The sequence below is a fragment of the Penaeus monodon genome, chromosome 2, assembly GCF_015228065.2.
Source record: "Penaeus monodon isolate SGIC_2016 chromosome 2, NSTDA_Pmon_1, whole genome shotgun sequence".
Lineage (NCBI taxonomy): Eukaryota > Metazoa > Arthropoda > Malacostraca > Decapoda > Penaeidae > Penaeus > Penaeus monodon.
In genome coordinates this window covers 49,208,686-49,221,185 of record NC_051387.1, presented here as the reverse complement: position 1 = coordinate 49,221,185, position 12,500 = coordinate 49,208,686, and the positions used below count along the sequence as shown (strand labels likewise).

The window sequence follows — 12,500 nt, the reverse complement described above, 5'->3', positions numbered from 1 at the left end:
TCTATCTATCTATCTATCTATCTATCTCTCTCTTTCTCTCTCTCTCTCTCTCTCATTTCCTCATTTCGTGTGTCTCGAGTGCCCAGTTTCCTGCACTCGACCCCGAACACACTCGATTACTCTTGTCATGCGTTCCCGTGTAGGAGTCACACTCGATTACTCTTGCCATGTAGTCCCGAATACCAAACTCGTTCACCTTGTTTCAAATAGCCTCGTGAATGTTCCTTATCTTTTTCTTTAAGAACGTTATGCTACCAAATATAAAAGTATTTCAATGACGCACGTCTCTTCCACTCGACTACCTCGCCATGTCATCACTGAGGGCAAATACCACAGCTAAAATGACATGCGTTTTGTGTGAGCTGCGTTCGACCACTTACGCCATGTAGTAACTGAAATTGAATTGTTTCGTAACCAAAGAAATATACAAAAGAGAAGAAATAATTATGGTAAGCAACACGACAAGAAGAAAGGAAAAAAAAGGAAGGACATGGACAAAGGAAACAAAAGAGGAAAATTAATAAAGATAAGCAGAAAGACAAAAGACGGGGGCAATCCAAAGAGAATCATCTGTGACATTCAGTCTGCCAACAGTGGGATTGAATAGCCTTTGACAAGAGACGCCATATAGAGGACGGTCTCGGAGTCTATAGTTCAGCTGCCGGGTTCGACGTCTATACATTTCATATCGCGTTCATGGCCTCTATTCAGGCTATTGAAAGTCGCTCTCGTCGGTCCTGTCTGTCATTTTTTTTTTTTGTTTTTTTCCTCTTCTTTCTCTTTCTCTCTTTTTCTTGTTCTTTCTTTCTTTTTTTTATTGGCTGTCTCGGTCTCTGTCTGTCTGTCTGTCTGTCTGTCTGTCTGTCTGTCTGTCTGTCTGTCTGTCTGTCTGTCTCTCTCTCTCTCTCTCGCCTTCTGCCATTCCCTCTGCCCTTTTCTCTCGCAACTTCTTCCTCTCCTTCTCCTTCTCCTGTCCCCTCCCTCTCCTCTCTTCCTCCCTTCCTTCCCTCCCTCTCTTCCACTTTAACCAACGATATTTATCCTTAATCTCTTCCCGGGATTGTTCGTCTGAAAGTGTGTGTCTATAACCCGAAATATAATGATCTCTTTAAATTCTATCCAAAAGGACTTGGTTTAGACACGTGAAACACTGCCTTTTGACTTTTTTTTTATCAGTGATTAAAAGGCATCGAGTAATATTCTCCGCCCCCCCCCCCCAAAAAAAAAAAAAAAAATCTGAATAATATTGCTAAAAAAAAAAAAGTATCAAAAAGATAAAGCTTTGAAACATATTGGACATTATTTCAAGGTATATCAAAAGGCACGCAAGCCGTTGCAATTAATATACCCCCCTCTCTCTCTCTCCCCTCGTCCTCCATCCTTCTCTATATTCCTCTCCGCCGTTTCTCCCTCTTCCTCCTCCTCCTGCATCTGCTGTTGCTGCTCCTCATCCTCCTCTCCCTCCTCCCCCTGTTCTTCTTCATTTTCCTCCTCTTTCTCCAGCACTCTCTCTCCCTTCTTCTCCGTCCTCACTCTGCTTCTACCCTCCATTTTCCCACCTCCTCCTTCTCCCTCCTTACAATCTCCCTTATCCATTCTACCTTATTTGCACCCCCCCCCCAATATCCCATCATCCCCCTCTTCCTACCTACCCTCCTACCCGCTCCTCCCTCCTTCCCTCCTCCCCCCTCCCTCTTCCCTTTCCCTTCTCCCTCCTTCCTCCCTCCATCCTTCCTCTTTTCCTCCCTTCCTCCTCCTTCCTTCCTCCCTCCCACCTCCTTTCCCTCCTCCCTCCTTCCTCCTTCCCTCCTCCCCCCTCCCTCTTCCCTTTCCCTTCTCCCTCCCTCCTCCTTTCCCTCCATCCTCCCTCCCTCCCTCCTCCCTCCTCCCCTCTACACTCTACAAAAAAAGGACAATAAGCTTTCCTGTAATTGATTAAAAGTAAACATTTTTTCTTTCTTTATTAAGGTTCACGCGTACGTGTATCTCGTATCAGTTTCAGATAGGAACGAGTTGAAGATTAAATAACGCAATTAATCAAGCTTTATTTTTGTCTTCATTATTTTCTTTTTTGTCTTGTGGGAATCCTATCATGTCAATACGTGTTTAGAGAAATGAAAAGGGATTAATCCCCGGGAAAATGGAGGTGACGTTGATTAAAATATCGAGTCAAGCTGGCGAATCAGATTGGAGAGGGAGGGAGAGAAAGAGGAATAGGGGGAGAAGAGAGCGAACGAAAGGGATGGAGAGACGGAGGAAGAGAAGGAAGAGGAAGGAAGGAGAGAAGAGAAGGGAGAGGAGGGAAGGAGAAGGGAGGAAGAGAAGGAAGAGGAGGGAAGGAAAGACGGTGGAAGAGAAGGAGGAGGAAGGCAGGAGAAGGGAGATAGGGAAGGAGAAGGGAAAAGAAGAAGAGATAGATAAGGCAATAAAGAGGAAGAGGGAGAGAAGGGGAGAAAAGGAAAAGAGGGTGTTAGAAGAAGGGAATACAAGGGACAAAGGAGAAAAGAAGCAAAAGAAGAATAGAGAGAAGAGGAAGAAAAAAAAATAAGAGGAGGTAAGAAAGAAAGGATAAAGGGTGGAAAGAGGAAGAGGAAAATATATCTTATTGCATTTAAAAAAAATTCGAGGTTGACTGACGACTGAGGTTGTCTCAGAAGATGATCGCGTAGGATTAAACAAAGAGGAAAATGATTGATAAAGTGATGGAGAAAGGGAAGGGGAGGATAAAGAGATAAGAAAGTGAATGAAATAATGAAGTGATCGTGTAATATACAGACAGGTGAATATCTACACAACTCTTATACTTATGCAATTAACTTACAAATAATGCGCGCACACACACACACACAACACACAACACACACACACACACATAAAAAAAACACCACAAACCCCCCCCCCCCCCCCCCCCCCCCCCCCCCCCCCCCCCCCCCCCCCCCCCCAAAAACCCCCCCCCCCCCCCCCCCCAAAAAAAAAACCCCCAAAACCCTTTAAAAAAAAAAACCCCCCCGGGAAAAAACCCCAAAAAAAAAAAAAAAATTTAAAAAACCAAAAAAAAAAAAAAAACCCAAAAAAAAAAAAACCCCCCCCCCCCAAAAAAAAAAAAAAAAAAAAAAACAAAAAAAAAAAAAAAAACCCCCGAAAAAAAAAACCCCCCCCCCCAAAAAAAAAAAAACCCCCCAAAAAAAAAAAAAAAAAAGGAAAAAAAAAAAAAAAAAAAAAAAAAAAAAAAAAAAAAAAACCCCCCAAAAAAAAAAAAAAACCCCCCCCCCAAAAACACACACAAACCCCCAAAACCCCCAAAAAAAAAACCCCCCCCACACAAAACCCACACACCCCCCCCCCCCAAAAAAAAAAAAAACCCCCACCCCAAACCCCCCAAAAACACACAAAAAAAAAAAAAACCCCCCCCCCCCCCAAAAACCCCCCTTTTCCCCCCCAAAAAAACCCCCCCCCCCCCCCCCCCCCCCCCCCCCCCCCCCCCCCCCCCAAAAAAAAACCCCCCCCCCCCCCCTTTTTTTCCCCCCCCCCCCCCCCCCCCCCCCCTTTTCCCCCCCCCCCTTTTTCCCCCCCCCCCCCCCCCCCCCCTTTTTTCCCCCCCCCCCCCCCCCCCCCCCCCCCCCCCCCCCCCCTTTTTTTTCCCCCCCCTTTCCCCCCCTTTTTTTTTTTCCCTTTTTTTTTAATTTTTTTTTTTTTTTTCCCCCTTTTTTTTCCCCCCCCCTTTTTCCTTTTTTTTTTTTTTCCCCCCCCCCCCTTTTTTTTTTTTTTTCCCCCCCTCCCCCCCCCCTTCCCCCCTTTCCCCTCCCCCCCCCCCTTTTTTTTCCCCCCAAAAACCCCCCCCCCCCCCCCCCCCCCCCCCCCCCCCCTTTTTTTTTTTTTTTTTTTTTTTTTTTTTTTTTTTTTTTTTTTTTTTTTTTTTTTTTGGGGGGGGGGCCCCCCCCCCCCCCCCCCCCCTTTTTTTCCCCCCCTTTTCCCCCCCTTTTCCCCCCCTTTTTTTTCCCCCCCCCCCCTTTTTTTCCCCCCCCTTTTTCCCCCTTCCCCCCCCCCCCCCCCCCCCCTTTTTTCTTTTTTTTTTTTTTTTTTTTTTTTTCCCTTTTCCTTCTTTTTTTTACCCCTTTTTTTTTCCCCCCCCCTTTTTTTTCCCCCTTTTCTTTTTTTTCCCCCCCCCTTTCCCCTTCCTCTTCTTTTTTTTTTTTCCCCCCTTTTTTTTTTTTTTTTTTTTTTGTGTTTGGGGGGGGGGGGGGGGGGGGAAAAAAAGGGGGGGAAAAAAAAAAAAAAAAATAAATTTTTTATTAAATAATATAAAAAAATTTTTTATAAAAAAAAAATTTTTTTAAAATTTTTTTTTTTTTTTTTGGGGGGGTGTGTGGTGTGTGTGTTTGTGTTTTTTTTTTTTTTTGTTTTTTTTTTTGGGTGGGTTTTTTTTTTTTTTTTTTTTTTTTAAAATTTTTTTTTTTTTTTTAAAAAAATTTTTTTTTTTAAAAAAAAAAAAACCCTTTTTTTTTTAAAAACCCCGGGGCCCCCCTTTTTTTTAAATTTCCCCCCCGACCCCCCCGGGGGGTTTTCCCCCCCCCTTTTTTGGGGGGCCCCCCCCTTTTTAAAAAAACCCCGGGGAAACCCCCCCGGGGGGGGCCCCCCCCCAAAATTAAAAAACCAAAAAAAAACCCCCCTTAAAAAAAAAAAAAAAAAAAAAAAAAAAAAAAAAAAAAAAAAAAAAAATTAAAAAAAAAAAAAAAAAAAAAAAAAAAAAAAAATTTTTTTTATATATATTTTTTTTATAAAAATTTAAATATTTTTTTTTAAAAAATATAAAATAAATTATATATATAATAATTTTTTATTTTAAAAAAAAATTTTTTTAAAAAAAAAAAAAAAATTTTTTATATTTTTTTTTTTTTTTTTAAAAAAAAAAAAAAAAATTTATATATATTTTAATACCCAAAATTTTTAAAAAAAACCCCCCAAAAAATAAAAAATTTAAAACATTTTAACCAAAAAAAAAAAAAGGGGGGAAAATTTTTTAAAAAAAAATTTTAATTTTAAATTTTTTTTTTCTTTTTTTTTTTTTAAAACCCTTTTAAAAAATTTTTGGAAAAAAAAAAAAAATTTTTGGGGAAAAAAAAAAGGGGAAGTTGGGGGGGGAAAATTTAGGGGTTTTTGGGGGGGGGTTTTTTTTTTTTTTTCCCGGGGGGGGAAAAAAGGGGGGTTTTTGGGGGGGGGGGGGTTTTGAGGTGGGAGGGGGGGGAAAAATGAGAGAGATGAGAAAAAGGGGGGGGGGGGGGGGGGAAAAAAAAAAAAAAAGATTTTTTAAAAAAAAAAAAATTTTTTGGGGAAAATGAAAAAAAAAAAAAGAAAAAAAAAATTTAAAAAAAAAAAAAAAAAAAAAAAACCCCCAAAATAAAAAAAAAAAAAAAAAATTTTTTGGGGAAAAAAAATAAAAAAAAATAATTTTTTTTTTAAAAAATTTAAAAAAAAAAAAAAATTAAAATTTTTTTTTTTTTTCCCCCCCCCCCCGGGGGGTTTTTTTTTTCCCCTTGGTTTTTTTTTTTTTAAAATTTTTTTTTTTTTTTTTTTTGGGGTTTTTTTTTTTTTTTTTTTTTTTCCTTTTTTTTTTTTTTTTTTTTTATTTTTTTTTTTTTTTTTTTTTTCCCCCCCTTTTTTCCCCCCCTTTTTTCCTTTTTTTTTCCCCCCTTTTTTTTTTCTTTTTTTCCCCTTTTTTTTCTCTCTCCCCCCCCCCCCTTCCCCCCCCCCCCCCCCCCCCCCCCCCCCCCCCAACTTATTCTTCCCCCCCCCTCCCCCACCCCCCCCTTTCTCTCCTCCCCTAAAATCTCCCCTCAGAAGTCCCCATCACCCCCCCCTCCCCCCCTTTTCCTCCCTCACCCTCGTACCCCCGACCCCGCCCCCCCCTTACCCGCCAACACGTGGCTATGAGGACTGTAGTTCCCGCTGATCAACATGACAGATGGCGGGGAAACCGGAGAAGGAGGGAGGTGAAAAGGGGGGAAAAAAGGAAAGGGAAAGGGGGAAGGGAAAGGGGGGAAAAAAGGGGGGAGGTGGGGGGAGGAGGAGGAGGGGGGGGGGGGAGGAAGTGGAGGAGGGGGAAGGGGGGAGGGGGAGGAAGTGGAGGAGGGGGAAGAGAAAAGGGGGGAAAGAATAAAAAAGGGGGGCGTGGTTTTAAAATGGGGGAGAGGGGGAGAAAGAGGGAAATGGGGTTGGGGAGGGAGAAAAAAGAAAAAGGGGAAAGAGATGAGAAAGGGTAAAAAAGGGAAAAAAAGGGAAAGGGAGAAGGAAAGGAGGGGGGGGGAAAGGAAATAGGGAATGAGGGAGTGCGAAAAATAAAAAAAAGCAAGGAAGAAGGGTAGGGAAACAATAAGAGATAGAGAGTTTTAAAAGGGAAAAGGAAGAGGAAAGGGGTGGAAAGGGGGGGGGGGGGGGGGGGGGGCCCGGGGGTGGTGTATCGTGTTTTTTTTTTTAAATTTTTTTTTTTTTTTTTTTTTCCCTTTTTTTTCCTTTTTCTTTTTTTTCTTACGGGCTGTGTATATTCCTCTATAGAAATTATAGAAAAATAATATAGAAGGGAAAGAGAAAATGAGAATTTGAAGAGAAAAAGGAAAAACACACACCAAACAAACAAAACACCACACCCCCAACACACAAAACCCAAAACACACACCACACAAAAATTGGGGGGGGGGAAAAAAAGGGATAAAAAAGAAAAAGAGAGAGAAAAGAGAGAGAGAGAGAGAAGAGAGGGAAAAAGAGGGGAGAGAGAGAGAGAAAAGAAAAAGAGAAAAGAGAGAGAGGGGGAGAAGAGGGAAAGAGAGAAAGGAAAAGAGAGAGAGAAGGGAGAAGAAGAGACGGAGAAAAGAGACAGGGGACAGAGACCAGAGACGAGACAAAAAGAAAAACACAAACAAAACACAGATCCCAAAACAAAAACACAGAAAAACACAAGAACGAGAGACACAGAGAAGACCAGGCAGCCAAAGTAAGAAAGAGATCAAGAGATAAACCAGGGGGAGAGACAGGTCATAATGAGCGCGGGGAGGACTAAAGGGGGGAGAAAAAAGGGGAAATGGGGAAAAGGGAAAAAAAAGGGGGGTGACAAATGAGGGCTTTAGCAATCGATGATTCCCTCCAATCACTTAGCTAATCACTCTTTTTATCTATCCATCAATCTAATCTGTCTGTGAGGCCGCCTTTTCGTTCGCCCATAAATCATTTTGATATCTTCAGAAAGTCCGCTTTGTATCTAAAATCTTATGATAATTATTATCATTATTATTATTATTGTTGTATTGTTAATATTATTATCATTATCATTATCATTATCATTATCATTATTATTATTATTATTATTATCATTATCATTATTATTATTTTCATTATTGTCATAATAATAATAATAATAATAATAATAATAATAATAATAATAATAATGATAATAATAATAATAATAATAATAATAATAATAATAATAATAATAAAAAAAAAAATAATAATAATAATAATTATTATTATTATTATCATTATTATTAACATTATTGGTATAATTATCATCATCACCACCATCATGATCATCAATATAATCAATCAAAAAAATAAAAATAATCTTTACGGTTAAATTTGTATTTTTAAAAAAAAAAATTAAAAATTATTAACGAAAAAAAAAAATTTTAAAAATCTATTATTAAACATAAAATAAAAATGTTTTAAAAATTCAACAAAAATTAATATTACTCCCCCCCAAATTTTTTTGTAAAACCCCCTTTAAAAATTATTTTCCCAATCCCCTTTCCCCTAATTTAAACCTCCAAAAAAAATTTAAAAAAAAAAAAAAAATTTTCCCCAATTTTTAACCCCCCCCCCCGGGGTAGCCGCGTTAGGAGGGAATTGGGGGAGGGAGGGAGAAGGAGGGAAAAAAAGGGGAGGAGGAGGGAGAAAGGGGGAAAGGGGGAAGGGGGGAGGAAGGGGGAAAGGGGGGGAGGAGGAAGGAGGAGGGGGAGGAGGGGGGGGGGAGGGGGGGGAAGGGGGAAAGGAGGGGGAAGGGGGAGGGGGAGGAAAAAGGGAGTGGAAGGGGGAAAGGGAGGAGGGAAGGAGGGGGGGAGGAGAAGAGGGGGAGGGGGGGAGGGGAGGGGGAAAGGAGGGGGGAGGGGAGGGGGAAAGGGGGAGGAAGAGGAGGAGGGTGGGAGGAGGAGGAGGAAGGAGGGGGAAAAAAAAAATAATTTTTTTTAAAAAGTAAAAAAAAAAAGGAAAAAAAAGGGGGGGGGAACAAAAATAAAAAGGAAAAAAAAAAATTTAAAATTTTTTTTTAAGGGGGGGAAAAATTTTTTTCCCCCCCCAAAAAAACCCCAAAAAAAAAAGGGTTTTTTTTTGGCCTCTTTCACACCCCCCACCTGTTTTCTCCCTTTTTTCCCCCTCTTCCTTCCCCCCCCCTTTCCCTGTCCTTTCCCCTCCTCTCATTTAAAAAGCCCCCCCCTTTTCCTTTAAAAAATTTTCCTTCTTCCCCCCCCCCTCCCCCCCCCCCCCCCACCCCCCCTTTTTCTCAATTCCCCTTTTTCCCCCCAACCCCTACCCCCCACCCCCTCCCCCCCTTCTCTCCCCAAACTTCCCTTCCCCTCATACCCCTTCCCCACTTTTTTTTCTTCCCTTTTCTCCTTCCTTTTTATTCTTTTTTTTCCCCTCCCCCCTCTTCCCCTCCTCTCCCTCCCTCCTCCCTCCCCCCCTTCCTCCTCTCCCCTCCTCCCCCCCCTTCCCTTTCCCCTCCTCCCCCCTCCCCCTTTTTCCTCCCCCTCCCTTTCCTCCAAAATTTTCCCCCCTCCTCCCCTCCTCCCTCCCCCCTTCCTCCCTCTCCCCCCTCCCCCCCTTTTTCCCCCTCTCCCCTCCTTCCTTTTTCTCCTCTCCCCTCTTTTCCCCCTTCTTTCTCCTTCTCTCTCCCTCCTCCTCTCTCTCTCCTCCCCTCTCCTTTTCCCCCCTCTTCCCCTCTCTCTCTCTTCTCTCCTCTCTCTCCCCCCTTTCTCTCCCCCCCTTTCCCTCTCTCTCTCCTCCTCTTCCCTCTCCTCTCCTCCTCTCTCTCCTCTCTCTCTCTTCCTCTCTCTCCCTCTCTCTCTCTCTTCCCCCTCTCCTCTCCCTCTCTCCCTCTCTCCCCTTTTTTCTCCCCCTCTCTTCTCCCTCTCTTTTTCTTTCTCTTTCCTCTCTCTCCTCTCTCTCTCTCTTTCTTTCTCTCTCTCTCTCTCCCCTCTCTCTCTCTCCCTCTTTCTTTCTTTCTTTCTCTTTCTCTTTCTCTTCTCTCCTTTCTCTCCCCCTTTTTTTCTTATTTTTTCTTTCTCTTTTTTTTCTTATTTTTTTTTTCTCTCTCTCTTTCTTTCTTTCTTTCTTTCTTTCTTTCTCTTTCTCTTTCTCTCTCTCTCTCTCTTCTCTCAGCCACTTTATTTTTCTTATTTTTTTCTTTCTCTTTATTTTTTTTTTCTTTTTTTTTCTTATATGATCTTTTTCTTTTTTAAAACCTCTCCCCCTCTCTCCCCTCTCCCCTCTCCCTCTCATCCCCTCCCACATTCCTTCACTTTCGTTCTTCATTCCCTTCTCACTCTCTCCTTTCTTTCCTCATTTCTCTCCCTCCTTCCCTCATTCCCTCCCGGATCCCCTCAGCTCACTCCTTGTCTTTCTCATTCCCTTCTTCCCCCGCATTCTTTTACCTTATTCTCATTCCATTACTCCCCCCCCTCCCCCCTCTTCCACCCTCCCGCCCCCTCCCCTCCGCCCTCATTCCCTCCCTCCCTCCCTCATTCCCTCCCTCCCACACCCTTTCCCTCCATCTCTCATTCTCTCACTTCCTCCCCTCCTCTCGCATTCCCTCCCTCCATCCCTCCCTCCCACACCCCTTGCCTCCACCTCTCGTTCCCTCCCTCTCTCTTCTCGTCCAGTCCTTTCAAACAGCAGTTACGTTCATTACACCAAAGTAATTAAGGGTCCCCTCCGTAAATCTGAAGTTGTAACTGTGGTAGCGTTGTGACATGAGGGGGGGATGAGGTATGAGGTGGGGTGTTTGGCGCTGAGACGTGGGGGGGGAAAAGAGGAAAAGAGGAGAGAGAGAGAGAGGGAAAAGAGAGAGAAGAGGAAAAGAGGAGAGAGGAGAAAGGAGAGAGAAGGGAAAGGGGGGAGGGGTGGGGATGAGAGAGAGAGAGAGATAAGAGGAGGGGAGGAGGGGGTGAGGGAGGGAGTGAGGGAAGAAGAGAGAGAGAGAGAGAGAGAGAGAGAGAGGAGGGGGAGAGAGGAGAAGGAAGAGAGGGAGGAAGGGGGGGAGGAGAGGGAGGGAGGAGGGAGGGAGGGAGGGAGGGAGGGAGGGAGGGGGAGGAGTGAGGGAGTGAGGGATAGAGAGAGAGAGAGAAGAGAGAGAGAGAGAGAGAGAGAGAGAGAGAGAGAGAGAGAGAGAAGAGAGAGAGAGAGAGAGACGGGGAGATAGAAGATGACGAGAAGAAGAAGACAGATAAAAGAAGACAACGGAAACTAGACTGTAGACAGAAACACATAGATAGACAGTATAAATAACAGACAATAACAGAATAGACTTTGGACCCAAACAACATTTACATTGCAGGTGATAAATTAAAGATCAAGTAATCCAGAGAGTTAGAATATTTGCATATTAAATCCAACATCCATTATTTCCAGAACATGAAAACACAAACGTTAAAACGGAAGCATAATTAAAATATATTCACATCTGACATTTCCATAACATGTGCAATAACTGACATAATGAATTCTGTAAACACGAAAATAGTTCAGATATACAGGGTACTTTCACTGCCATTTTTAATAAATCATGACTAGCCCCTTATAATAGTACCTTATACCTAGTCGATTATCGAAGCGCCTTTTGCTAATCCTTTATCCCAGCGCCTTTTATCTGGTCTCTTGAACTAGCGCCTTGTTTCTAGTTCCCTATCCTAGTGACTTGTATCTAGTTCCTTATCCTAATGACTTATACCTAGTTCCTTATCCTAGTGACTTATACCTAGTCCCTTATCCCAGCGCCATTATCTAGCCTCTTATGGTGAACCTATTGTTTTAGTGACATATAGAGTCCCTTATTCTGTAGCCTCTACCATAACGCTTGACCCTAGCCCCTCACCCTAGCTCGCCATTCTAGTTGCTTATACTAGGCCCTCATATATAGCTCTCCGCATCTAGCCTTTCACTATAGTTCCTCCGGACCACATCATATTTTGTGCTATTGTCTATGCACTTCCTGCTATCTAGCGTTTCTTGCTGTTTAATGTTTCCTGATGTCTAGCACTTCCTGAGATCGAGTGTTTTCTGCTATCTAGCGCTTCATGCTATCTAGTACTCCCTGTTATCTAGCGATTCCTGCTATCTAGCACTTACTTTTATCTAGCAGTACTCCCTGTTATCTAGCGTTCCTGCTATCTAGCGCCTCCTGCTATCCAGCGCCTCCTGCTATCTGGCGCCTCCTGCTATCCAGCACATCCTGCTACCTAGCACTTCCTGTTATCCAGCGCTTCCTACTATCTAGAAGGCCGAGTAAGCTAGTGAGTGACAGGCAGATGGCTGAACCAGACACCATGTGGACGCCGACCTATCAAGGGAAAGTGTTGGTCCTTAAACTGAGTATGTGGACGAAGCCAGATGCTCAGGGAGAAAGGCAGGGTGGAAGGGAAAGAGGAAGTGGAGGGGTGGAAGACTGGGTGGAAAAGACGGTCTAGAAGGGGACGAGAGGAGAAAGTGGATGGGGTGAAAGGCTGGATAAAATAAGGTCCAAGGGGATGAGAGAGAGAGAGAGAGAGAGAGAGAGAGAGAGAGAGAGAGAGAGAGAGAGAGAGAGAGAGAGAGAGAGAGAGAGAGAGAGTGGACTGAGTTGAAAATACGAGGAGAGGATAAAGTGGAAGGGAACAAGAAAAGAAGTAGAATATCGAAAAAAGAAAGAAAGAAAAAAAACTAGGTGGAAGAGACAATAAAGAAAGTGTACTGGAAAGATATGGAAGGAGAAGATGGGAGTGAGGATAGGGTGGAAGATAGGGTGGAAAAGATTAGGTGAATGAGGACAAGAGAGAGAGAAGGTGAAGAGGGTGGAAGAAAAAGTTGAAAAATTAGGGTGAACTGAGAGAAAAGAAAGAACGGACTGGGTGGAAAGGCTAAAGTAAGATAGATAGATAGAATAGATAAATAGATAGATACACAAACAGAGACACATACAAACAGACATATAAATAGATAAATAAATGGATAGATAGACACATAGACAGAAAGACATACAAACAGATAGATAAATAATTAGATAAATGGATAAATAAATAAATAAATAAATAGATCAACAGACAGATACAAATTAGATAGACAGATACAAAAATAGACAGACATAGATGAACAGATAGACAGATAACGAAGAGAGAAAAGAAAACAATGCACAGCGTCCCTGGGTATCAGAGCTTCAGAACACATGACTAATAATATCTCAACAGAGGATTGCATATAATAAC

At 42.6% G+C, this 12,500-nt stretch overlaps 1 protein-coding gene across 1 annotated transcript in view; it reads right to left on the bottom strand.

The window, feature by feature from the left end:
- LOC119579070 (circumsporozoite protein-like) overlaps positions 1 to 169 on the bottom strand; it is a 64,845-nt gene extending 64,676 nt beyond the window's left edge. The window contains exon 1 of the mRNA XM_037926799.1: positions 113 to 169. Within this exon, the coding sequence (XP_037782727.1) occupies positions 113 to 169 (57 nt within the window). The remainder of the gene's footprint in view (positions 1 to 112) is intronic.
- Positions 170 to 12,500: the final 12,331 nt, after the last annotated feature.